Source organism: Lepidothrix coronata, unplaced genomic scaffold (assembly GCF_001604755.1).
Source record: "Lepidothrix coronata isolate B3197 unplaced genomic scaffold, Lepidothrix_coronata-1.0 Scaffold5, whole genome shotgun sequence".
NCBI classification, from domain to species: Eukaryota; Metazoa; Chordata; class Aves; order Passeriformes; family Pipridae; genus Lepidothrix; species Lepidothrix coronata.
This window is the reverse complement of record NW_016690185.1, coordinates 12,081,810-12,109,197: the sequence shown is the minus strand read 5'-3', so window position 1 is coordinate 12,109,197 and position 27,388 is coordinate 12,081,810. Positions and strand designations below refer to the sequence as shown.

General features: G+C 37.2%; 1 protein-coding gene across 2 annotated transcripts in view; it reads left to right on the top strand.

The window, feature by feature from the left end:
• MOXD1 (monooxygenase DBH like 1) overlaps window positions 1-25,406 on the top strand; it is a 50,571-nt gene extending 25,165 nt beyond the window's left edge. Inside the window, exons 5-12 of one of the 2 annotated variants that reach the window (XM_017827302.1) lie at window positions 6,610-6,789; window positions 9,054-9,156; window positions 12,226-12,392; window positions 13,798-13,989; window positions 16,702-16,761; window positions 18,498-18,640; window positions 22,050-22,218; window positions 24,946-25,406. In XM_017827302.1, the coding sequence (XP_017682791.1) occupies window positions 6,610-6,789; window positions 9,054-9,156; window positions 12,226-12,392; window positions 13,798-13,989; window positions 16,702-16,761; window positions 18,498-18,640; window positions 22,050-22,218; window positions 24,946-25,110 (1,179 nt within the window). In that variant the 3' untranslated portion in view covers window positions 25,111-25,406. The remainder of the gene's footprint in view (window positions 1-6,609; window positions 6,790-9,053; window positions 9,157-12,225; window positions 12,393-13,797; window positions 13,990-16,701; window positions 16,762-18,497; window positions 18,641-22,049; window positions 22,219-24,945) is intronic. The other variant, XM_017827310.1, reaches the window with a different exon arrangement.
• Window positions 25,407-27,388: the final 1,982 nt, after the last annotated feature.

The following is a 27,388-nucleotide window of genomic DNA, read 5'->3' as shown; positions in this document are numbered from 1 at the left end:
ACATCTCTTTTTTTTTAAAATACAAAAATTAAGAGCTGTCACTAACTACACAGGTTATATTTTCCTCCAACTGGAGGATGTGAAAAATATGTATGAAAAAAATTCAAGTGAACACTTTAACCTTTGAAGGACAATTCACGTCAAGCAGTGATGCTTCCTGATGTACATCAGTTGTACATCATCTCAGGTGACCATGAATCAACAAGAAGCAGTGGCTTTACTCTGCCTCCTAACTCAACAAAATATACACCTTTCTAAGCAAGGGCCACTTACTTAACTCAGAAGCACTTGGAATAGAGAGGGATTTAAAGCGATTTGTCAGTAGTGATGACTGAATTTAAGACCTGGATTGTACAGGGAGGAAAACAGAAATGGGCACTTAGCTGTGTACATGCAAATGATACTGCTGATCTCAGGAAACATTACAGCAGTTAGTCCATGCTAGACTGCAGCCAGTTGAGCATTGGAACTGTCTCCTTCAGCTCTGTCTATTCTGTGGTAATTATTTAATGCTTTCTGACAGACAGGGTAGGATGGAGGCATGGGGAGGGTGGTCTCTGCTGACCGTGGAATGCCTTAACTCTGGGCTGAAAGTCTCCAGCAGATTAGTGCCCCAGATGTGACACTGGCGTAGACAGGATTTTCTACTGACATGAGCTAGTTGTTGTGTTGTTAGGGTTAAAACCCTGTTCTGCCCTGGAGTCATGGACTTAAAAAACATCTACCCTAGCTGAGAGGCATGTTTCCAGCTTTTGAGTTTTTGCTCAGCACATTTCTGGGTTGTGTGCAAGTGTTAGGCAGCAAATGGCTGGTGGTTTTCTTTCAGAAAATTTATAAGAAAATAAAACCATATTACTGAGGGGGTTTTTTCTGGAATACATGGAGGGGTTTTTTGCTGAAAAAGACCCAACTTTATAAAGCCAACTAAGTATTTGCTTTTCTGAAGAGAAATCTAAAACCTTAAAAGAGATGTTTTAGATAAATATTTGATCATTTCACAATTACACTTCTGAAAAAAAAAATCAGAAAAAATCTTGATGAATCCTAATAAGAAGAAATTGTGTCAACCTTTGAAGAAATTTTCCAAGTCAGATAATTTTTCAATACATGCACATAGTAAAAATTTACAGCAGTACAATGACCAAAGTAATCAGTAAAAATGTAATAGTTCTTCCTGAGGAGGAGTATAGAAAGCCTATAACTTAGTTTTCTGCCGCAAAAATTCTCTCAACTAAACTCAGCCAGTATTCAGTTTCACAGCCATCACTTTTTTGGTCTGAGTTAATCAGAGACATGGAAAGCTCATACACATAAATGAACCAACCACAGGCTAGAAACTCTTCTAGATGCAACAGTAGCAGGACAAAAATCTGTCAAATTTTTAGTGTCCATTTTGAGACAAACTAATTGCATTTTCTTCCCTGTGTCACCACTGACTACTTACATGAGGTGTGATGTAAGGCTGTGGCCTTATTCAGAGTCATTTATATGGCAATATGCAATCCCATCATGTCTTTAAAATATAAGATTAAGTTGAAGCTACATTTTTGAGCCAGAAAAAAAAATCATGCTTTTCATTGACATTTCAGTGAAGAATCATCACTTCAAAAAGATCAAAAACCTGTTGTCATTTTCATATCTAAAAATAAATTCAGGTGGAGTTTTTTTCTGACATTCAGTGGGCTATATTTTCTAAATAGGGATACTACGGTGAGACTATGGATATATTTTGCTAACCTTCATCATCTGCACAAACAGGTATGAAGAACAAACCACAGCTGTTAACATCAGAGAAAACAGAGCAAATAAAAAAGGAGAAAACCAGGAATAAGCAAGAAAGACTTCCAGGTTTCTGGAGATATTTTTTTCCTTTTAGAAAATCTAACTTCTTGGACCACTTGAGGTCTTTTAATTTTCATCCTGTTTAATACATAACACATTAGTATCTTGACCCTGCTTGAGGTGCAAGCCACTGTTATATTAAAATTTTGATTTTTTTTTTTTAAGGAAAAAAAAATGGAAACAACATACGACAGGTTCGGTTTGTGCAATAGGTAAAGGGATAATAGGATAAAAGGGATAATAGATAAGGAATAATAGTAACCACGGTGGTGTTGGATCAAGGGTTGGACTTGATAATCTTGGAGGTCTTTTCCAACCTGGTTGATTCTGTGATTCTGTGATTGATTCTATGAAATAGAGAAGACAGGAAGAAAAATTGAAGATGAGTAACTTGGCCCTGGAAGATATAAACGTTCTCTTTGTTCATGTGATGTCAGCCTGTTGACTAGAATAGGGCTTCTGTTAAAATAACAGGTAGACAGCACACATCTTATCTGGTTTAACATTATAATAACTTGAAAATGTTTTAATTTATAGTTTTTGAAAGTCAGTGTTTTCAGAAGTGTTAAGAGATTCAGTACCATGAAAGGAACTCTGTAAAACTTCTCAACCTGTCCGATGAGCACAGGTCATGTCAACCGAGCACCATAACTGAAATCTCTACTTTTGGTTGCAGAAGGTAGTGTCTTCATTTCTATTTGAATATGGTGTATTTTAAATACCTCCTTTGAAAGCTCTGATTTGGAGTGGTGCAGGATTATAGTACCTCTATTATGTTTTGCCTCTGTTAGTGGGAGTCAGATAGGTTCATATATGTGAGTGTGCTCAGATAGAAAGACCTTTTTCCCAAGTTTTCAAAAAAAGATAGAGGAAGATGCAGAAAGCAAGTCATCATGAATAATAAATCATGAGCTTCTTACTGCAGGTTTCATGAAAAACAGGAGAGATTGTGTCTTGTTGCATGCACTTATGTTTTGCAATCCCAAACATGTTGGGCATTTTAATGTAGCATGAATATGGGGCTTTTGTTCTCCATGCCTCTGGCAGTTAAGAAATGTCAAGCAGAAAATGCACTTTGCCTGCAGGGGAAGAAGTCACTGAGGTGCCCGTTGGTGCAGTATCTCTGCAGGCTTATTCACAACATGGCAAAGAGATGAACCCTGACAGCTGGGTCTTCCTTGCATGTCAGCAACAGGGAAAACACCACAGAGGAGCCTCAAAGAATGAGTTAAAATGGGGAAAATAGGTAGTTACATGCATATTCCTTTTTAGTCTCCTGTCAGCTTTTTTCTTGGCTGCCTTGGCTAACAAGAGGTGGATAGGAATTCACAAGGACAAGAGAAGGAACTACGTTTCAAAGTCAGGTTTCTTAATAATTACTGAAAATGAAAAGTGGATTCCCATTTTCACTGCAACCATCTAAACTACTCAATCACTGATTATCTAATTACTTGACTGAAAATGTCATTTGAGAGTCCCTTGTTGTAAGAGAGCAGAGCAAACAAGGCTATGTATAAATAAAATCCAAATAAAAATTAACCGTTCACTTAAATCTGCAGAGTTTAATGACTATTATGTACCATACCTATTTTTATCATTATTTTTCTGTATTTCACTCCTTTGCCCTAATGTACCATATCAAATTATTATCTTTTTGCAAGTATTCTAAAAGTTGCACAAATTGTAACTGCAAATTGTGTTGTCATTCACTGAGGCTGCAAGTGCTCTGGAAATCAGGCCACCCTGATCTAGATATTTTATTGTAGATACCTGCTTTAACAACTGATTTTACACCTGGGACTACTTATGTGCACTTCTAAACACAAGTGATTTTCTGAATTTGGCCCCCAATTTGACAAACGTCATTGTTGTTCGTCATTATTTGTAAGGCTGGCCAGAGAACAAGAATTTTGTTTATTTGAGAAAAAAATGACATTTTGGAATTTCTTTTCAGCTTGGAGCAAAGTAATCTGTACAGATGCTCTTTGTGGAAAGTGAGAGAGGAAGTGTGAGGCAGCCTAAATAACCAACTTATTCTATGAGCCAAAATAACAAATAGCTGTGTAAAGAGGCAGCGCTCACCTGGGATGTAGAATGGCACATTTAAATCGCTACTCCAGTTAATCACTACAATAGAGTATGAAATCATAGTTTTTAGCTTTTTTCTCTGCTGAAGTTATTCTAGTAAATAAATATACTTAGCTATTCATCGGATCAGAGAAGGGGAGCTCAACATACCTAAGAGGTCTGGTCCTCTTTCTTCTCTCATTTCAATGAGAGATAATGATGTGAGCCTTAGGAAGCTGTCCATTAAAATATCTCCATACATTTCTGAATAATTCATGATTAATGAGATTTTACGAAGATGTTTTTTAATAGAATTTTGACCACTCCTAATATTTTCTTTTTAAAAACTTGTTTAAAAACAGAAAGAGAAAGACCTCTTCAACCGAGTTGTAATAAAAACGTGTAAAAAGCATAACTTCACTGCTGCTCTTCATGACTTATTTCTGCATCTGAACAAAATAAGTTATCCTACAAGATGCAATAGAAGTATGTTTAAGGATTTATTTTGTTTTAGCTTCCTTTTTCTTTTCCTCAGTTAAGAAAGCTGAACAAAACTGTTTTTTGAAGTGCTGTTATTATTTAGGTAACTGACACTAAAAAATGATGACAGGATGTGAGTTTCTAATTTTGGTGATATCCCATTGTTTTGAGAGGAAGCTGGTTTTGAAGTAGTGATTGTAAGCACAGCATGCAGTGGGATCTTGTAGCAGCAGGCAGAACTGTCACATGTTTGGACAAAAGTATTCCTTTTTCTTGGTAGATACAGGGATAATATTCCCATGACCATTTCTTTTACTAACCTATACATTATGTGGAACTTCAGAATTCTTGACATATATCCTGCTATTTAATTTACAAGCTGCCATGTTACAAGGGCATTTTTCTTCTGTAGTATTTGGATAAATATGCAGGTATATGATGGGGCAGAGGGAAGAAGCAACATAAACCCGAAATGAATTTCTGAATCTTTGTCATTCAGTCTGATATGTTTGGGATTGAATTCTTATTTAATGGGAAAACTGACTCTTATCTCCTTCAAAAATACCTTTTACTTCCATAGTGCAGTACAGTAATGCATGATGATGGGAGGATTACTGAGAACAATGAACAGTTCAGATGATCTCCTATGAAGTATTTCAATCTTGCCTCCAGAACAAAACTGTGGGGCATCCAATTAAATTGGCATCCTTCCATTAATTTCTAAGCCCAGTGAAGTGGGTTGTGCACTTCTTGGATGGACATGCAGGTACTCAGCATCATTTGGACTTGGTACTTTGTGGATTCATACCTACAAGGCTGGTCTTGATACACACAGGCTCTGGCTGCTTCTTATTGCCCTTCCTCTTTTGCAATTGATTTAGTTTTTTGAATGAAATGCAGAGAGATAAATTGCGTTGACAATATTTTAATAATGTAATAAACTGTTCCTGCTTACTGTGTTCTGGTCCTCTGGTAGCACATGAATGTGCTTACAAAATAAAATGGATGTAAATTTACGATGTATATGCATTCTTTTCCTGTTTAAAATAACCTTCTCTTTCCTGATGCTCTAGATGACCCTGCCTTGGCAGGGGGTTGGACTAGATGACCTCCAAAGGTCCCTTCCTACCGCAACTATTCAGTGATTCATTGGTTCAGTGATATTGAGGCAATACTGCATGGCACCCTGTGTCTTAAGAGTTGCATTGCCAAAGCTTGACTTTTCTTGTAAAAATATTAATCTTTATTTTATTCAGTTTGAAGGTAGATATGATAGAATGTGATGAAATCTTTGAAAGCAAAGGCAAGGGAAAAAATCCTTTCATTTTAATACTGTCCTCTATATGCTGATATTTTGTGGAATATGATCTTTCTGAAAAGCAAAATAATTTTTTTCAAAAGTATTCATGTTTGCCCCAGGGACATCATCTCTGACAGAGATGATTTAACATCACCCATCCAAATAGAGAGTGAACGCTTATACGGGAATTAAATAATTTCAGCCTACCCTGAAGTTTGGTAATTTAATTGTACTGGGGGCACTCGGGCACCACTGAGAGCCCTCCAGCTCATCACTGCTGTAAACAGGCTGAAACACCCAACCTCTCAAGAATGACTTCATGTTAATAAAGTCTTTACAACTGAGCAGATTTTAAAATAATTCTGATTTCTCGTAGATGTCAAAAAAATTGTAAAGTCCATTTTGAGCTGCTGAAGAATGTGGGGTATACCTCTAGGCTCACCCTAGATACACAGAATCTAAGGGCAGCTGTAATTTGAAATACTACAAAAGAGGCAGAAACAGGGGTGAAAAGCTCTGACTCGTTCAGACACCAAACTGGTTCAGACTTTTAGCTGGTTTATATCCCCCTCATGCTGGAATGTTGCTAAACAAGATTGGGCAGGGAGAAAGACAAGTGACAGTGCAAGACTGGGATGAGAGAAGAGAGAACAAGAAAGGTGGTAACAGAGGTTTTGTCAAGATGTAGAATTTATTTCTGTTCCCCACTTAGGCAAAATGAAATTTTTGGCTACTTCATTTCTTGAGTTTGCAGAGTGCTGAAAGTACATCTCAACATAACTACAATATAACATCAAGTCTTCTCTTTTAAAATAAATGTATTACATAATTTTTATATCTGTCTTTATACCTGCATTAAAATAGTCACATTGAGATATGTTTTCTTTTTTTTCTTTTCCTTTTCATTTTAACCTTGACAGGTTGAGCCATTGATCCAGAAAGGCCATGAGAATCTGGTGCACCATATCCTGCTTTACCAGTGCAGCAGCAATTTGAATGACAGTGTGCTGGACTATGGGCATGAATGTTACCACCCCAACATGCCAGACTCTTTTCTCACATGTGAGACAGTAATTTTTGCCTGGGCCATTGGAGGAGAGGTAAGATGAATGTCTGTCTAGCATGGTTCATCAATGGGACTTTACAAGGGGGTGTGTCATAATGAAGTTTCTTCCTAGTATATTAGAGATTACTTAATCTGTCTGTTTTTAAGGATACACAATCACAATCCCTAAATGCCTCATCAGTAAGTCCTCAACCTCTTATTGGCCTTTTAAGTATGCAATGCAATGGTGATCCTGAGTGACAAGCCAAAAGTAACAAAAATAGTGTAGATGCCGTAGGGGAGCTTTGGAGCATGGAAATCTATCACTATATCAGCTTGTCCTATCGGGTATGAAAATACACTGGCTCCAGCAATGACCAGCTACCTGTGGAGAATAACAGAAAGGAAAGCAGTGTCTGTAGGTGACTTTGTAAAAGACACAGACACAGGACTTTCCAAATAGATTTAATTAGTTATGTGCCTCACCAGGACCTGGTTTCATTGTTGCTCCATTCAGGCATATCATTCTGAAGTTTCCTACGCAGCCCCAGAAGACATCATTTCAGTGTAGGAGAGACCCTGTGTCAGTGCTGAGCCAGCACAAGGACCACTTTGCTCATGGCACAGGGGGCATATCTACAGAAAATACAGGCTCTGATTGCCATGTTCACCCCAGGCTGTGTTTTCAGCTTATTTCATATGTCAGTTTAGGCTCCAGTTAATGCTTTCAGCTGACATAATGCACCATTACTGCCAAAAGAATTCCACCCCTTTACCCCCGTGATTCACTGTGTGCCCACACAAATGATGGTGTAGGCACAGAGAGGCACTGTGGTGATGATAGTTTCTGAAGCCTTCATTTGCCAGCCTGCAGTGCAAAACTATCTGCGAGTGCTGCAGTGCGAGGAAGCCAGAGCTGTTACGTGGACTCATCAAAAGAAATTTAATCCACTATGAGCATTATTCCTGACATATGCTTTGAGCATTTTTGCCACCAGCTATGCTCTGACCTAGTCTTTGTACTTTCGAGTATCTTAATCTAAGTGAAATTAAAAACTCATATAAATAAGTTATCATTTAACAAGCACTATGGAGGCTTTTGCAAGGATGATCCTGATGTTAAACATCAGTAGAGAGGAATCTGACAGATCTGAGGTACATTCAGATTTAACCTAGTACCCACTTCATTAACTTCAGTTTACCCTTACATCAAATGAAGGTGATAATATTTTTTACTATATATTACAATTAATTCATTAATGTCCATCAAGCATCAGAAAGTTGGAATCTCAAATTACACATTTCAGAAAGTTAGAATCTCAAATTGCGTATTAAAATATTAGCTATATACTATAAAATGTTGCAGATTAATTCCTGTTACAGTGAGTTTGGTAAATGAGTTCATTTAGGAGATACTGGCATTTTGGTTTGATTCAGGAGTCAGCTTCTGAAGTAAATCTCCCAGTTATTCCCACTCAGCAAGCTCTTTTTATCATCATGAGTGGTTTGAGAATTTTCACAATCCCCTTTGGAATGAAGTTAAATTGAATGTGCAGGGGTGAACCCAGCACCTTCTAGCAATAAATGAGGTTCAGTGCATGGGGGCTGACTGGAGCTTGTTCAAAGGAGCATCATTTGGGGGCAGTGGGTCCAGCACAAGCTGTTGCAAGATACAGAAACTACTTCTTTTGCAATATTGACTTGCTAATGTAAATGCAACTATGAAGATCATCTTTATTGTTCAAATAATTTTACTTAGAATACAGTGATTTGTGCAGGAAAAACAAGTTAATTACATGCAACCTCAGTGTTCCCTGGAAATTGCTGCTCGTAGAAACTGGGAACATTTAAAATGTTGATTCACTTTTTCATAAAGGTTTTATTGTCAGGCTAAGTGTTTGATGATGCAATGTTTATACATTTAAAATGAAATTTTCCTTTTCTTCTCAAACAATAAATATAGAATAAACAATCATAAGATCACAGGATGATGCAGATTGGAAGGCACCTCAGGAAGTCTCTAGTCCAGCCTCCTACTCAAAGCAGTGAGGTCAGACTTGTTTGCTCACAGCTTTGTCCTCTAGCTATCATGGGATCTACTATTTTACACTGATAGAATTATTTAGTGTACTGAGCATATAATAACTATATTATATCAAATTGTCATGTTCACAAAGCTGTAAAAGAAGTTACCTTTGTAAATTTTATCATTAATATGATCATATCATTGCAAAAAGAAGTCACTGTATTTATAAAGAGAAATTAACTCTTAACTGTGGCAAAAATACCTGAACTCTGTATGCGTGTATTGATTTCCAGGGCTTCACCTACCCTCCACATGTTGGCTTATCCATTGGCACAGCATCTGACCCTGTGTTCGTTCTTATGGAGGTGCATTATGACAATCCATCATACACAGAAGGTTTGTAGCCTCACAGTCTTTAAAACATGCAACATTGGAAAATGTACTAGGCACAAGTGCTCATCACTGCATTGCGTGGCGAACAGAGCAAATACAAAGCCACGGCTTACTTTTTCCTGATCCGTAGTCCCTGATTCACAGTGTTTTTCTCACTGCTCTCAAAAGTTTAAGCCAAAGTCAGTGAGAGATTCAGGTATACAAGAAACTGGGGACCAGGTGAATAAATCTCCTTTTATTACTACATTCTTCTTATTATCTCTCTCTCCGTTTGCTGGGAAATCCAATCAGAATGAAAACAAGCAGTATAGCACTCAAACTGTGAGGCAGCAACACAGGGAATGATCCTTTTATTAATTTTTTATAGTTTTTTTTTTTTTAAATCTACCTGAACTGTGGGCAGTCTCTGAAGTTGAAGTACAGACTCAGATTGCTAGACCATTCACTGGGAAAAAGCAGTTTGTCTTATAAGATAAACTTTAAATTTATAACAGTGTTTTTTAAATGTTCCTCCTGAAAGTAAATTTTATTTAGAAGAAGTAAAAGGAAGAAACCAATGAACTTCAGAAAATCAGGGGAGCTTTGAAGCTGTCTTTGGGAAAGATATTTTTTGTTCTGAAGCAGAAGTTTGTTAACTACTGTACCTGAGAATATTCTGGTGATTTTTATACATGAACTGAGTAAAATCCAATACAGCATAGTGTACTGGCCTTTCTTTACACCCCTGTGTTTTAAAATGAAATCCACTATGTGGGTTATGGTATTCTGTCTTACTGTCATTTCCCCCTTCATGTTGTTCTAAATTAACTATCTTTTTTTTTATTTACTTAGTGACAGTCTCTGTCCTTTTAGCATACACATTTGCATGGGATACAATAAACTTTGTTTGCATCCTTGATATTGTATGCTTTTCCATCAAATGTTACCTGCAAGCCTCAGAAGTCGTATGGGGAAAAAGTGTGTCTGATTTGGTTGTGTCCCTAAATTTATCATTTTGTTTTAATTGACTGTGCTGTATGACAGCATTGGTTTAGTTCAAGTGGCACATACAAAAGCTGGAAATCAATAATGTTTTGTTTCCTTTTCAAGCAATGTGGACAATTGCAGGGACACTCCCAGGTGAACTCAGGATCTCACTGAAGACCTGGAAAAATTCAGACAGTGTAGGCAGGGAAGGGTGCCTGTAATCCAGGTCCTGCATCTCCTCCTCCCTGGCAAAATACACAGTATAAAGTTGTGCCAGGACTGTGAGAGCGTACACCTGAGTGCTCTATCTGCTTCACATGGGGACAAAAGAATTCTCCTGACACAACACCAAACTCGCCACTGGGTGACCTTCAGTTTTGTATTCTGTCATCTGTGTTTCCCCAGCCTGGGTCTCATGGTGAAAGGCTGCACTGTTTCCCTCACTTTGTGACCTGGGGTAACATTTTCCTGATGGACTCAGATTGGCCGTCACTGTTGGCTCCCAGTCAGGAGCAGTTCAAACATTTTTAATTTAATGTGGATGTTTCTGATTTTGTAGTCCTTAACTTCACTTTTCATTTGAAAGATGGCCTCTTTTCAGATTGTTTATCAGAAACTCTGACAGACCATAAAAGTGTCTGACATTTAGATGTTAGCAACCAGTTTGAGGGGGAAATTCCACAAAGGAAAAATCCAAGTTGATGAGATTTTATGAATAGCTCCAGGAAGGGAGTGAGTTTGGATTCCCAGATACTAAAGTTGTGATGTTGTGGGATAGTATATATCACCATAAATATCATGATTCATATATTGCAGAATGGTTGATTACCATTTTTAATTGGCTATACACAGTTCGTATTCTTTGTTCCTTAATAATTATATACAGTACTCCATCTTAGATATTTTAGTGACTGGGTAACTGTCTCTGCTGTGTCCCTCTGCTATTTGCTTATCTTAAAATAGACTGTAATATCATATTGGTGTAAAATTTGGCTTCAGGCACTGCTATGTCTGTTTTTTAGAAGACTAATATAGGTCACTAGGAAGCCTCTTACCTTCTCTGAGATACTTGCTACCCTTTTGCATTTTTAATTTTCAAATTTGAAATTATTTCAGAGATTATTCATAAATACAAAGAAAAAGTGAACTACCAGAATGTAGCAGTTGTGCAAATACAAATTAATCTTTTTTGTGTGTATCTCGATTAATATGAATGACTAATAATTATAAGCATTTAGATGATGAAGGTAACATAATTATTAATAGTTACACAAACAAACATATGGCTAAACATATGTAGGTGAACAAAATAGATTATATCTTTTTGACTGTTAAAAACTCATCCTCTTCACAGCAGGCTTTGGTTCTTTAAACTAATTTTTGAAATCAAGAGAAGTTCTTGAGACAGTGCAGCATTAAAATACCCTGTAATTCTCTTGTCTGCCTCACTCAAGGAACTGGTGTTATGTACAGGTTTGAGATTTAGTAAGCAAATGTTCATGTTTAGTTGATGCTCTCTTAATTTGAGAGATTGTAAAAGGGGTATATTTTGTCATTTGAGGTATGCTGTAATGTAACAGGCAATCCTAAGCAAAGGAAAAGTATAATTAATGCTAGGACTCCAGGCAAAGAAATAGATAAAATTCATAAGCAGAAGATAATTTTTAAGAAAATAAAACACAAAAGTTTTAAGCTTTGCTTTAAATATTTAATATGAAAATCATACACGGAACCTTTTGAGGTCTTATTATTTCCTTGTATTGTTTCTTCTGCCTGTGATTTATCTTCTTTTCCCTGAAATCCATGTTGAATATCTCAGTGGAAGGGACAGGAGGGCTACAGATAGTACATACTTTTCCTTCACATCTAAACACCAAAGAGAACAAGATACTGTGCTTAAAAACTGTCCTGTGGACTGCCCCTATTTATTACTTCCTGAATACAGTTTGAACTCATTTCCAGGTTATTGAGGTTGATTTCTCGATTTTCATGTAAAAAACTTAGGACTAGGACATAGCATGAACAATGTGAAACAATTTGGTTTTGGTTTTATTGTGTTTGAAATACAGATTTATAGCCATGGCTCACTGTGTTCTTTTGTTGCAGGCTTGATAGATAACTCTGGTCTGAGGCTAATTTATACTCCAGTTTTAAGGAAATATGATGCTGGAGTTATTGAAGCTGGTCTTTGGGTCAGCCTCTTCCACAATATCCCACCAGGCATGCCCGAATTTGTGTCAGAGGGTCACTGCACGCTGGAATGTCTGGAAGAGGTATGACCCCTGCCTAAATCCATTGGTTTTCATTCATAGAAATAGTTTTAGAGAGTCACTTTAACTTCTTGGGAAGATTGATGTGAGCAAAGGCATCTGGTACTACATGTTGCCCTCCAAAATGCTGAGTCTTTTTGAAATGGGTCTTAAGACTGCTCGGTGTTCAGGCTGCTTTACTTACATGAGTAATACTGGATGACACAGTGCTTGCAGTGTTATAATTTTGTGTTGAATATGTAAGCATACACTGCTTTCCGTGGCAAAGCTATTAATAACTTGGAATAGCTATCCCAGAAAAAATGTTGAGACTAATTCAGACCTGTGCATGTGCAAAAGGCTCCTAATGATGAGGTAAAGCCTGAAAGGTATTCTTAGACCAACCACAGAAAATAAAGACCTGACCAGGTTTTGTTGTATGGCCCAAAGTACAATTATGCATTTATTAAATACTTGGTTTCATTAAGATAACTTAAATATCTCTACAGGTAATGGAAGCATTGTCCAAGATCTGTGATTAATGTATCATGGTTGATTCTCATATACTTTGTCCTTTATAAGGAAAGGTTGAATCAAGAACTTAGTTTACTATGAAGGTCAAATTAGATACAGAATTTAGATTTCCTCTTGGAGGTGTTAAATATTGCATATTCTCCTAGCATTTTTCAGCCTTAAAACATTTGAGTAATCTATTTCATGAGGTTTCTGACCCTAGGGCTGTTCTTGAAAGGTACTGCGATAAGAGATTATTTTTACCTTAAGCTCTGAACAAGAACCAAAGTTGAGCATACTGGAAGTTTAGATCAGTAGATCTAAATGGGAGTGAGATCAGATTTGTATCAATTTAGAAAAGTTAATTTTCAAATGTTCTTGACCTGGAAAAAATTTCAGATGTGAACTTACAGTATTTCACTACCAGTTCACTTGAAGATGGGAAATAGAACATATTATAATTACAGCCTCTCAATTTTAAGTGCATCTCTTGGCATGGTATTGATGACAACGTCATTCATAACTACAGAGAAATTGTTTTTCACAATAAAAATCCACATTCTCCAGTATCAGCCATTAGCACTAAAATAATGTGCAGGTTTTATAGTATGATTCCCTTGGAAGTCTTAAACTGTTAAGAATTATTTGCAGTCTAGCTGATTTTCATTAAAAAAATGTATGTACTAAGAGTAAAACCATGGTTTTTTTGTAAAAAATAATTACAGAAAAAATCTAGCCTTTTTTTGTGTGTATACAACCTTAATTTCACATATAGGTTTGGTTTCAGTCTAGACTACATTTTGCAGTAAACTGCGTGAATGCAAAATGCATTAATTAATATATTTTCACTCTGTACATTACATTACATGACATTACCTTGCATTTGGACACACTAATAGTGGTTTCCCTTGGCCAGGCTCTAGGTGCTGAGAGACCTACTGGGATTCAAGTGTTTGCGGTCCTTCTTCATGCACATCTTGCTGGCAGAGCTATCAGGATGCGCCACTTCCATAATGGCGAGGAGCAGAAGCTGCTTGCTTATGATGATGAGTTTGACTTCAACTTCCAGGAGTTTCAGTATCTGAAAGAAGAAAGAACCATCTTGCCAGTACGACGCACTTCATTCTTTCCCTTAAACTCTTTAAGAGATCGTGTGCCTAACATTTTCTCACATGTAGGATTAATTTTGCTATGAAATTTCTTACCATTGCATCATAGAATTTTTGAATGTTTTGTCAGTTTTTCCACTTATCGCAGACTAATGCATTAAAATTTCGTTTTCTCAGGAGTGTTCACACAATTCACCACAGAACTGGCTTGGTCCATCAATTCAAGCTATTCTTTGAGTATGTTTGATATCCACAATTACTTGATTTGAACTTTACTATCACAAATGTTTGAACAAAGCAGATTAGCAAATCCCACATGTGCCTGGCTGTGCCATCTTTGTGCATCCAGCAAGACGAATAATGGAAATGTCAATGCATGGCTTTACAGAGCTGTTGGAACCAAGTAGCACATCGTCAATTTTTTCACACAGCAAATGTCCAGCCTTGCAAACATGTCTACAAATCAGCCATATCTTCTGTTTGCTTCACATTTTTTGTTGTTGTTGGAAGGAAAGCTCCATGCTTATCTTCCACATGAGGTTTCACTCGTAAACAAAACTCTTTTGAAAAAGAAATCATACTACTCTATCTATTATGCTTGTGAAAATAGTGTAACATAACTTATAGAAAATTTCCAGCTACAGTTATCTTATTAAGCAGTAGCTATCCATAGATATCACATGAAAAGAGTCTGGTTTTTTTGTGTGAGTCATTCATTTAAAAATTATTCGCTCATCTTTTATTAGTTCCAGCCAGCGTATTTTTTGATGTTTTGGCCTGAAGACAGAAAGTTTAGTGCTGCACACTCTGGGTGCTCCAGATCTGGCCAGCAGAGAAGCTTATCCTGGTGCATGGGAACAAGCCTGTTACTTAATAGAATTGATCCGACACAAAATGTGGGAAAAGACCAATGAAATCATTGAACTTCAAGTATGGTCAGGAGCCCCATGGTTTTAAACTTCCAGGCTTCTTTTCAAGTCTCTTTGTCTCTTCTGTCTCTTCTCCCACACTGGGATACTTTGATATTTGTACTTTAAAGGCAAGAAGCTAAAATGCTAAATTTCTAGTTTAATTTCTACAGCAAAACCTGGATGTTCAAGTGCAGCATTTACTCTTTGAAGTCAAACTGCTTGTACTCTACAGGGACTTCAAAGACAAACTGGTGTTACCTCCTTCAGGAAAGAAGTGTTGAAAGGTTTAGGAAGAGGGCTGGCAGAGGATGACAGGTTTGCAGAGAAAGCCTGTAATATTTTTAAGAAAATCCATGCAGATTATAGAGGAAGGCCTCTTACAATTCAAGAACATAAGGGGATAGACAGCAGAAAGACTAAAAAAGGTATCTGATACTATCAGCAACATGAAAAAAACCCCACCTTGAGTGGAGAGCCTTTTTTCAGGCCTTTCTTTGCTTTTATCTTATGCAAAACTACCAATGCAGCTTTGCACACATCATCTGGTGTAATTCAGATAACAGTCTAATCAATTAACTAATAATAATATAATTTTTCAAGTAAGTTCTACTTATTCTCACTTCCCAGAAGCTCTTCCAAGGGTGTATCCTTCTTTTAGCTTGTGGAGTCCAGTTTATTTGCTTTCTTCACGTGCTCACACACTCTTCTCCATTTAGAAGCAAGAGATCAAATATCACGAAAGGAACACTTTTAGTGAACCTTATACGGTCCGTAACCTATGAAAGCCATAGATCTTTCTGGTGGGAACCAGCATATTCCTGCTGGAAGTAGTGAAGCAATGCCAGTTCATGCTGCTTCAGAAACCTCCAACTCCATTTGGCTGACATGAAGCTGACACACTTTCTTCCAGCAGTCTGGAGTACAGACTCTGCTGGCATTTATCTGGTGATGAGACAGCCTTCAGGAAAGGAGAAAATCTAAGCCTTTAGAAGGTGATCTGATTTTTTTCAGGGAAGTGTAATGGGTGATAAGGGAAGATGATGATACAAGAAAAATAAATCAAACCAAACAAATATTTGGCATCCTTGTGACATGAAGTTGACAAAAATACCAGGTTTTTGGTGTCTGGCTATGTTCTTGAATACTTGAATTTCCACTTGGTTATCGTGGTGATTTTGAGATTTGTAGTTGATTAGGTACAGAGAGTAAAGGTATTAGCAAACAGTTGATCAGTTTGTCAAGATACCAAAAGGTAATTGTATGCACTTGAGAAGGTAAGTATTAAGCCTTTCCCATACATATCTGTCAATGCAGTGAAGTCTTTGCCTGCCACTCCTCTACTCCCAGGTTTGGCAGAGAAATAGTTGCCTTTGTGATGTGGAAAACCTTCTTTTCCTCATTTGCCAAATATTTCTGCTGTAGTTGGCAGGATAAACCGGCCTGGGTAAAGTAGCACTGGATGAGTTTTGGAGCAAGAATCATTTGTATGCATTGTCTAGTATATAATTTTCTAGAAATTGGATGATAACTGGGCACCTTCACTGCTATTTAAAAAAAAATGCAGACAACAGTCTTAATAAGACTCTATTTAAATCCATGGGGTATCCCTGAGAATCTGGGATAATATGAATGCTAAGTGCCGAGGCCTTAGCATATGGCAATTACTTAACCCTTCTCTTTGAAAAAGTCATATCCACTGCTCTGATGTTTATTTCTTAAGTGCTCACTGTCATCTGTGGTTACCTGAAGTTGGTGTTAATAAGCTTCAAAACTGTGAACTTTCTAAATTTTGTGTTCCAGGGAGATAATTTAATCACAGAATGTCACTACAATACTGTGGACCGAATTCGCATGACATGGGTAAGCAATATTTAAGTGGATCAAAATAAGTACACAGACAATATTGGAGATTAAAACTTTTTTCATAAAACACTATTAAAAAAAGTGAACTTACTTGTTAAGGCTTGTGTGCATGTAATTATGTATTATCTTTCCTTTCACAGATTCTTAGGTTTTAAAATCTTCTGAATGATGGTGACCATAGTCTTATCTCTAGCATAAGGCATTCATATGACTAGTTTATAACAATAAGCACTTCAGCTCACAAAAAATCTTTAAAAGTCAAACTTTGCTAGTATAAGGAATGCTTTCATCACAACATGTATTTACATGCAAATTCTGCAAATTCTAATGAATTAGTTTTATGGACTTACTACATGTTTTTCCCCGACATTGTGATTGCCAGTTCTTATGTATTGATTTTTACTTAAGATATGACCAGGATGTTACTGGACTGTTTAGTTTTGTGCCTAATGTAGAATCCAGGCAGAATGCAGTTCCTTTGGACTGGGAAGAGGAGCCGAGGACCCTTCCCCCATCAAGGGGGTCCAGCTCAGGTTTGGCACACGTCAGTGCAGTCTCCCAGGTGCAGCTTTAGAGGTTGGCACTGGCCATTGTGATGCAGCCACTTGGTTTTGGAGGTAAAAGAAATCTGGGTGTTGGCACATGAGCTGGACTGTATCAGTTGGCTACAAAAATGTAGAGTGATGCCAGACCCAGTATGCCTATGGGAGGCATATAGCTGCCTTCACCTGGGTCTGATCTTGCTTACTGGGGAGGGACTGGTTCCAAACCTCTAGGAGGTGAGGCCTGAGGGGTTTCTGTTCTGCAGGGAAGAACTGTTCCTGGCATCCAGTGAGCTCAGGGATACTTTTCCTTGAATCATGGCTTGCATGTAGGCACATGCAGTAGTTATATTAAGAAACAAAATAGCAAGAATGGAGCGTTTTGAGGTTTTGTCCTGTTTTTCTGTGTGGTGACCACACTAGCTCTTGGCCCCTGGTTCATGTGTTTTGTCTTCTCCATTCCCATTCCTGTGATTCCATGAGATTTGTGGAACTGTACCCACACAGGATTTAGGATTATGTAGCTCATAATCTTCTCCATATTTACCAAGATTAATTTTAAAGTAGTTGTTTGCCCCATGTTACTCAATGGAAGAGTGTTTAAGATTCTATTTCTAGAAATGTTACTCTAATTAATTCTTTTATAATTAGTGCTCATTTTTTCTTGAGTCAATATTGTCTGTTAGCATAAATAATTTTTTTTTCTTACTGTTTATCTTCAAGAGTACTTACAAGCAGAGTCCAGAGAGATACATATTCCATCCCAATCTCCATTTTATAGGCAATGCTTACTTAATTTCTTATTTAACAGATCAATTATCCTACCAGGTTTTTTCTACCTCTGTTCCACTTTGAAGCCCTTTTCTGAAACATGGTTGATATAAGTACCTTGGAGACAACTGAAAGCAAACCTGAACTTCTCAGATAGTACTCTTCAACATAATATGAGTCTTATTTTTTCATAGTTGTTCTTTCTGTTGTCTTTTTATCTTAGAAGCTATTGCTTGAGCTTGCTAAATATTTTGTAATTAATTGTGTAATAACTTCTTGTTACTTGATAACCTAGCATACAAGATAAACTTGCTGAGTTGGCCTCCTGATACACGTTTCATTAGCATATAAATGCTAATCAGTGATTTCATTTGTGGGATTCCAATGCTACCTTGATTAAAAGAAAAATCCCATTTTCAGGGTGGTCTGAGCACCAGGAATGAAATGTGCCTGTCATATCTGCTCTATTACCCAAGAATCAACCTCACCCGATGTGCGAGTATTCCAGATATAATGGAACAGCTCCAGTTCATTGGAGTTAAGGAAATCTATAGACCAGTCAGGTATGCAAAATATTTATGAATATGTGTAGCACCTCTACTTCTGTCTATGGGGTTATAGGATAATTTTTAGACAACTTTTCTTTCTGGTAGTGCAACATGGTCACTCATGCTGCTTTCTTCTGATCAATATGCTGTGCTGATAAGTATTTTTCCTGCCAAATTACTCTGCCTTTTTTTCTTCTTTTTATAGGAAAGCAGCTTCTCCTTTTAAAAAGATTATATTGTTCACATCAGGGTTTTTTTTTTACCTCAACCATCTATGATTGTAGACTACATATTAATGGTTTAAATCTATCAATTTATTAAAACATACCAACATTTCATATATAGAGAAATAATTTTGAAAAAGGAGTTTGTGAGCATAAGTATTGAATTACCCTGAGTAGATTTGTTGTCAGCAATTCTGCTGACAAAAGTGCACAAAAAGGAAAGAATTTGTAAGGTAGAAAGGAAGGGAGGGGATTGAGAGAATATTACATTGTCCATAGTAAAAGATAAATGGTAGATAAGGACCATGATAGGGACCAGTAAAAGAAGGCTTTAGAAGAATCAGAGGTTGATGTACAAGGTGAGTAGAGAGAAAAACATGAAAGCAGTGTTAGAATTCTAGCCAAGAAGAAGCAAAGAGCTTTTTAGGTGAACTGTTGGCTACAGGGGCTTGCAATCTTGTGTGAAGACACACTCTCCCAAGCCTTGGACTCCTACTGTTGAGGGAAACAGAACACTGCACATTTTTGAGTAGTAAATCCATGTCAGAAAGAAAAACCCCTAGCTCATTCATCAACATTGGTTCCTAATCAAAATAACCCACAAGATCTGACTATTGGCCCATTCCTCTGCTCAAAAGGGGTAATATTATTTTGTTGTAAGATCTGTCAACTTCAGTACTCCACAAATGTTAAATAGCCCTTCTGTGAATGGTGGGGTTTGGGGGCCATTACCATTTAGGCAACTCAGGTTCCATAATAATCACCATAAAGGTCCACGCAATTCAGCTGGCAGCTGACTGCTGGGGTAAACGACAGTGAACAATTGGTGAATTTTGTATAGAGTGTTAGAGTTTCTCCAGTAAATTCATAGAAGTCTTCTTCTTCATGACAGTTCTCATCGAAAACAAAATGCTTCCCAGTTTGCTGTTGGATCTGCCTTTTCTGTTTTTTAATGTCAATGGGATGACCTGCACAACAATATCACTCATTAAGAATGATTTCCAGAATATAACATAAAACTTAAATTTTGCTAGGAGATAGGAGGAAGTCCAGTATAGACAGGTTAAATCTGTTTGAATACATAAAAGTCAATAAAGAGTTTATTTCAAGTTTTAAGTCTCCTTCATAATGCTTAAAATTAAAGCATCTCAACAGCAGATCAAGAGTCGAAGTGATTGTAAACAGTGAGAACAATCAAAAGAGGAAAGTTCCCAAATGAATGAAATGTAGAAAAAAATTAAACAGTAAAAAGTAAAATGCACTATTAGCAGTGAAAGGTGAATTAAATTTGTATTGTTGGTTGCACTAAATTAAGGTAATAGCAAGATTTTAAAATCAAATGGATAGACTACTAGTGTGTCACCACATTTACATTTTAAAAGTTGTCTTTCCTTACACAGTTTATCTTAACAAAACATATAAAACTATTAATGCAAAATAATTTGATGTACAGGCTTGGTGGTCTTAGTTCTGAAATTTACATTCAAGAAAGAAGAGTTTGAAGGAATGCATGGTGCAATGAATGTCTACTTAATTTTCCACACTATTTCCATTTACGACCTCTTTTAATACAGAGAGAACAGAGTTTCTAAATTAGTCCTAGCTAAAAGAGTCTCTCTGAGCTTAGAAAGAAAATATTCTAACAAATATATGCTCTCTTGAGTGTTCATTCATGATAACTGTACTTAAGGAAAAAATGCACATTTGGCCTGGGGAAATAAGGATGTTCTGAATAGACTAAGTATGCAGACTGTCTGCCACAAATGGAATAGTAATTAGAAGAGGAGATTATTAATGCCTCTAGTATTTATGACCTAATCCACAGTTCTTGTTTCATTAAGCTCTGTCAGCCTAAGGATATGTGACCTGATACTCATCTCTCTTGTATCAGTCTAACACTAGAATTGCTTCACTGACTCCTCTAAAGTCTCTCTCGATTTACATACGAAGACAAACTGGAAGCAGGAGCAAGGCACCGTAGCTCACTTTAAAACATTTTTGTTCAATGGTTTAAATCATGAGGAGCTCAGATGAAAGTAATTGGGCCACAATAGTGTCAAATAGGTGTTTGATTAAAATTATGTGCTCGATACCTAGAGGTTGAGTGGACATCAAGAACATAGTGGACATAGAACTCTGGCATAGGCAATTTACCCAAAGCAAGTGGGAGACAACCTACTGCAAGATAAGACAGTGTGTTATCTAAAGTGCTTTGAAAAGACAACTCGTGCTCCAACCAAAATATTAATTAGGTTACTTAGATAAAGTTTTGAATACCTTTGTTCTTCTACTAGCTGTATTGGATTTTATGTTTTTAAGAACTTGACCTGTCCACCATATGGTTTTCATTCATCCCAGTAGAGTCATACAAGGAGAAAGCAGGAAGAATGGAAAAGCTTTTCTTTAGTTTTGTTTTGGATTTTTTCCTAATTTTCCTTTGTTACTATTTTTTAACTTTCTTTACTAAATGAAAGACAAGAAATCTCATTCCTTCCCTTTCCACACTTTTGGCTGGTAGGGAGTGGGATTGCCGCCATTTGTTCATGGGAGGATTCTCATGTGTGGGCAATAGAGGAGCGCAGCAGGTCTCTCTATACCACCTCTGGCCAAAAACCCCTTTGCAGCCAGCATGTAGGAACATGCCAAAAGGCGATGTCCACACAACCAGTTATTCTCTGCTGCCAACCAATGCATGTCAGAGCAACTCCTGTGATGTTAGGCTCAGTTTTGACCTATTATCTGAGTTATGACCAGAGCTTGGCAGAACCATCTGGAAGCAGCTTTCTAATGGCAAATGTTTCTTGGCAACCTGGCATGCCAGGCCTCAAGAGAGGGTGTGGGGTTTTTTTGGTTTTGTTTTTTTTTTTGAGAAGTTACAGCAGATCTGTTTCGTATTACCTGTGTATTCAGTCTGTAGATCAGAGAACAGCAATGTAACTCTTGAAGTCCTTCATTTCTAAAAGCATCTGGCAGCAAGTCCTAAAGAGTCCTAAGTCTGTTAAAATCAATGAAACTGCTTCACTTTTCAGTAGAATAGAACTTAACTGTGAATGTGAGCTATGCATAATATACACAGTAATAGTACATTTATTTTTCTGAGGAGATTCTCCAAAAGCTTTTCCTCATCAGTTCCAACTTGATAGTATTTATGGTTTGGAGTTTTTTAAATCTAATTGTAATTATTTTTATTTTTTTTTTAGGACTTGGCCTTTCATTATCAAGAGTCCCAAGCAATATAAAAACCTATCTTTTATGGATGCAATGAACAAATTCAAGTGGTCCAGATCAGAGGGTCTCTCCTATAATAAACTTGTTCTTAAACTACCTGTAAACGTGAGGTGTTCAAAAACAGATAATGCAGAATGGTCGGTAAGTCTGTGCATTGAAAAGGAAGCAACAAGGTCTTGAAAAAAATGTGATTTAGTCTCTTTCATTGTATATGAATAAATATCTGGTTATATATCTTTAGAATGTTTACATGGCTATATTACATTTACATACAATAACAAATGATGAGAAAGTTTTATCAATGCTTTCACCTAACTTGAGTTCTAGAAGCATTTAAAGAGAAAAATTGAAGTTTTGGTCAGCACTTGGGACCGGTAATAGAAGAATGGAGTCTTTCAGTGTGGTTGGGACTGGTCAGAGAGTAACCACACATGTCCGGATTACGTGACTGAGTCAGGAAGCTGTTTTTCCTTGGCTGCCTTCATGGTCAGGGACTTATGTTAGGGTCTTGAAATGGGTGATTCAAACCCATTCAAACACAAATCGGGTTTCCTCTCTGAGTCACCTTCTAGGGATAAGCTTATTGACTGCATACGGTAGCCTCAAGAATCTACTTTCTTAACTCAGGCATCTAGACAACCTAGAGTTATATGAGTACTCTTCCAATATCTCTTGCTTTTCTGTTTGTCTTTTATCACAGAATAGTCTATAGTATTGGGCCAAAGAAAGTATATATGTATTGTCTGTTTCCCCTGTGCACCTTCGTAAGATTTTATCTTCCATAGGTTTCCCTTCCCTATTCTCTTGATGAAAAAAGCCTGTAAGATAAAAAATAATTGCCCAGTAAGTTATTATTTATTCTAAATGTCTACTGGTATTTTTCTAGGACTGCTGGGAAAAGCTGTCATCATTAGTGTTGATGTGTGTTCATTAAGAATGGCTAGTGCATATAGTATCATCCCTGAAAGGAATGATGAAAAATATGTATTTTTGTTTGAACTCCTTTACAGACTCCAAGTTCAAGGCTCTTTTACCTTTTTGAGATTTTCTGCTCTGAAGGGGAGATGGTCTGATTTTACTGGCTTATTTCCTATGGTGATTTCAGTCCAGTATACCAGAGCGGACAGGAGATACTACTAATGAAATACTTCCTAGGAAAGGACATTTGCCTGATTCTCCTCACCCTGGAAAACAGCCTGTGGTGCCTCATAGCATGTCACGCAGTCTTCTCAGGTGGTGGAGAAATTGCCCCTTCTGCAGTGCTGTTCTCAGATTTTTCCAACATCTATTAGACGGTTCTGCCCATGGGATGTCCAAGAAATACTGTGTACTATAAGTAATCAAAGAGGTTTTGTGTTTTTTCTAGTATTTGTTCCATCATAGCCCTCGTGTGAAAAGTAGTTATTGACAGTACACGTGATTATTCACCAGTTTTGGTTAAACTTCTTGATCATTACAACTGAGCAGTAGCAGTTGCATATCCGTTCTTTCACTGATTATTTGTCAGAGGACAAGTTAAGATGATGACAGAAATTTTATCAAGCAGGAATAAGCTGTTTTTTCTTTTTTTCTAATGGTATACTTTCTGGAAAATGCTGTTCCTCTTTATCTTACAGGATGAAGGAGCAACACTTACAACTTAAAAAACATAGTCAAAGAATGAGCTCACTGAACTGGGTATTCTTAGTTCTTCCTTTTAATCATAGTTTCCTATTTCAAATGAATAGGGCGTATTCATCAAAGCTAAGATTAGGACTCCTTCCTTTCCCTTCACTCGTTAGTGATATTACACTAAAATGACCATTCGCATCAAAATCAAGAATAAATTTAACGTGAATGGCCAAACAGTCCGTGAGTTGTTAAAAGACTGAAAAAAAATTGAAGCAGAGGAACTGAGTTGAAAATACCTTCATCCTTCTATAGTAATGGTCCCTTGTTCAGCTTTAGTTTCGTGTTGTGTTTGCTAAGATTAAGTCAATATTTAGGTGTTTAGGTTCTTTTCTGCAGTGCAGAACAATTAAACATGGAAAAAAACCCAAAGCAAGCACATGCTGTACAGGTGGACATTCAGACTTTCAAAAGTGTTTGTGCCCAGGAGCTTGCTTTTGCAGAGATTATTTTCTTTAATATGTAGGGAGTACATTTACGAAAAGCAAGCCACGAAGCACATACAAATGTCTCTAATTGCATGTCAAAACCATAACAAACATGTAGTTATGTCCAACCCAATAAAAATTGCACTGACTTCTAAGGGGAAAGTGGGAAATGCTCAGTTTATAGAAACATGACACTGCTGTATGTGACCTTGCTTGAGTAGGGACATAGGACCAGAGATCCCCTAGATCCTCCAGACCTCCAGAGATCCCTTCCAACCTCAGTCAGTCTGTGATTCCGTGAAATACTGTGTACACAATTAGCTGCTTTGTACATGGAAATGTAAGCCTTGTACATAGAAATGAACGTATTTAGATATCATCCTATATCCCTATAGCACTGTGCCACTGTAAACTTCCGATTTTTTCTGCCAGAAGGATGAAAACAACAACCAAACCAACCAAACAATCCTACAAAGCAAAAAAAGGTCACTCAAATCAACCAACCACGGCATAACGTTGCTTTACTGGAGAGGATGCCAATGTACACAGCTGCTCTTGAGCTGAAAACATAGGATGTGCACACTGGCTGATCATTTGGCATGTAATATATCAATATTTTTACTGAGCTTGATGTCTCCACAATAAGAGTCATAACCCCCGTACAAAACTAACAATAGATTCTCGTGCAAGTTCCAGCTAGCTTAAGAGCAAAATATAGTTTTCTAATCCTATGTGGCAAAACTCTGATCATTTTTTGTTATTTTAATTGCAGATCCAAGGCATGACAGCTTTACCCCCTGAAATAGAGAGACCATACAAGACAGAGCCAGTAATATGCAGCTCATCTTCCTGTTTAAGTTGCAGTTTATTCTTCACACTGTTGTTCGTGGTACACATCATAGCCAGTAGCATAGGAAACATTGAGCTCTTTGTATAATAATTTTTATTCATTTGTGTTCTGTATGCCATGCAAGTTCTGATGTGTTTGCACTGTTGCTATTGTAGATTTATTTTTTTACATATTAATAAATGAAACTTGCCATTTCAAAATAAAATGTGTATATCCTCTGAAAACTGTGGATTTTTTGGTTTTCAATGTAAAGTATGTATGAAACACAGTAGGTACACTGACACATTGCATATAGAAATCTTTTCCTGTGACATTTTCTTATACTTTATCTTGACTATTTCACATGGTGCTTTCAAAGTCATCTATGTATATGAATGAAATTAATAAACTAAATGCAACCTAGTTAACCACATTCAATCTGATGTGTGCTGTATTATTTTGTCTTAGTTCTTGACATCTGCAGTTAATGAAATTACTGAACAGGTCTTGCGAACATATGTTTGTCTGACTGACATGTGCCGTAAAGGTTCAGGGGGTATTCATTCAGGGAGGACATTTCTGGGAGCAACACACTGCAAACCATCTCAGCTCCTAAGAGAAGTGGGAACTATGGGTGTGAAAGGGCTGAAAACACAGGCAGAACCCCAAATTTCCCCACAGTGAATCCTGTACGAGTCCTTTGGCTTGTTTGGCATTTCTTTTTCCTGATCTTTCATAATTCACTGCTTTTATTCTGTCTTAAGGTACTTGTCCAGTGAGTAAATCTTTAGCAAGAAGTAGGCACTCCTTTTCTAGATTTGATCTGGACAGCACTAGCAATTAAGATCTATCTCACAGTCAGGCTCTGGCATGCACAGGGAATCGGAGTACGAGCCTGCCAGGAGGTATTGTTAGCACATGCTGAGCATAATAATAGGCCAAACTGCTGATTAAGAGGTTGTTTTTCTGTCTCATATGTACAATTTTTTATTTATTTGTTTATATATTTGGAAATCGGCAACTTTTTGACTCAGATGGTGTTGGGCAGGGAAGATTCCCAAAAGAGACCCAATTTATTACTCACCCATGAAATTAGGCAACACAGTAGAAAACGACATTGAACATTTAAAAAAAAACCTTCATTTTTGTAGACATACCAGAGTTATAGTAAGATATAATTTTTTCAGTGTTGCAGAAACATTACTGGAGTGTGGCTGTAAAAAATAAGTTCGTTTGGATGCTAAAAGTTCTTCCCTGATCATTGCGACACCTGCAGTACGACTAACGTCTGTAGATTTAGTAACATACAGACCTTTCTTATGTACATTTTATGTCATTGAGCACTCTTGTGTAGTGTGGTGAGTCCAGATCAGATCAAGAACCTGACTGAACCGAGATAAACTGGTTTTCTGCCTGTTTTTGTTCAGTAACTATTAACGACTGATACCACCTATCTGTGCATTTACTCCTCTTAATGAGGCTGTTAGGCTGTTCTGATGCAAAGAAATATCACGTAAGAAAGAAAATAAGGAGAGGATTTGAGAACTGCCTTCTCTGCATTTGAGAAGTGAAAAGGAAAACATCACAGAGCTGGTAAGGCTCCACTGTGGGTAGTCAGAATGACAATGCATATGACACAGGAAAAAGGCACTGAAGCAGCTAATGCTTCAACTAGAGATGAGAGAATTAATCAAGAATAGATTAATTTTCTAACAATCTTGTTACAGAACTTATGCATAAAGGGAGTTTAAAATGAGCCATGAAGGTAGAGGTTCACAGTAGAGGTTCTACTATATCCTCCTAATGATATATCTGCATTTGGAGTAGGAACAAGTCCCACCAAATCCTGGGAAATTTCTTTACCGTTGTTGGGCAGCTGCTTGCTCTATGTATTTCTGGACAGCAATATGTTCTACTGCTCTTCCCTTTGGTCCTGGATAGGTAAGGAAAAGGTGTATGCCAAAGACCATATGGATTTTTTGGGATTTAGCCCCTGAAGATTCAATAAAGAAATGTAACTATTGACATATCTTCTTCCTGCCAGCAGAAGAACTATGTTCTTCTGTTTTGTGTTCCCAAATAAAACTGATTGAAAAACAAAACCAAAAACTAAACATAGTCTTGGCAAATTGTAGGCAGAAAAGTCTTCTGAATGATTACTGATCTGTTCCGAATATAAAAAGCTATGAGCATCCTCAGCTAAGATGTCATGGAGTCTAGGATGCCTCTTATTGTAAAAGTAATCAGCGGGAACCTTGGCCTTTCTTATGCTTAGACCATCCCTAAAATGGGAATGTTTGAACAGCTTTCTGTCAGGGAGCAAGGGGAAAAATAACAGGGAATGAAATAAGAAAAGAGCATTCGTGTTGGAGAGGGGAGCCCTTTC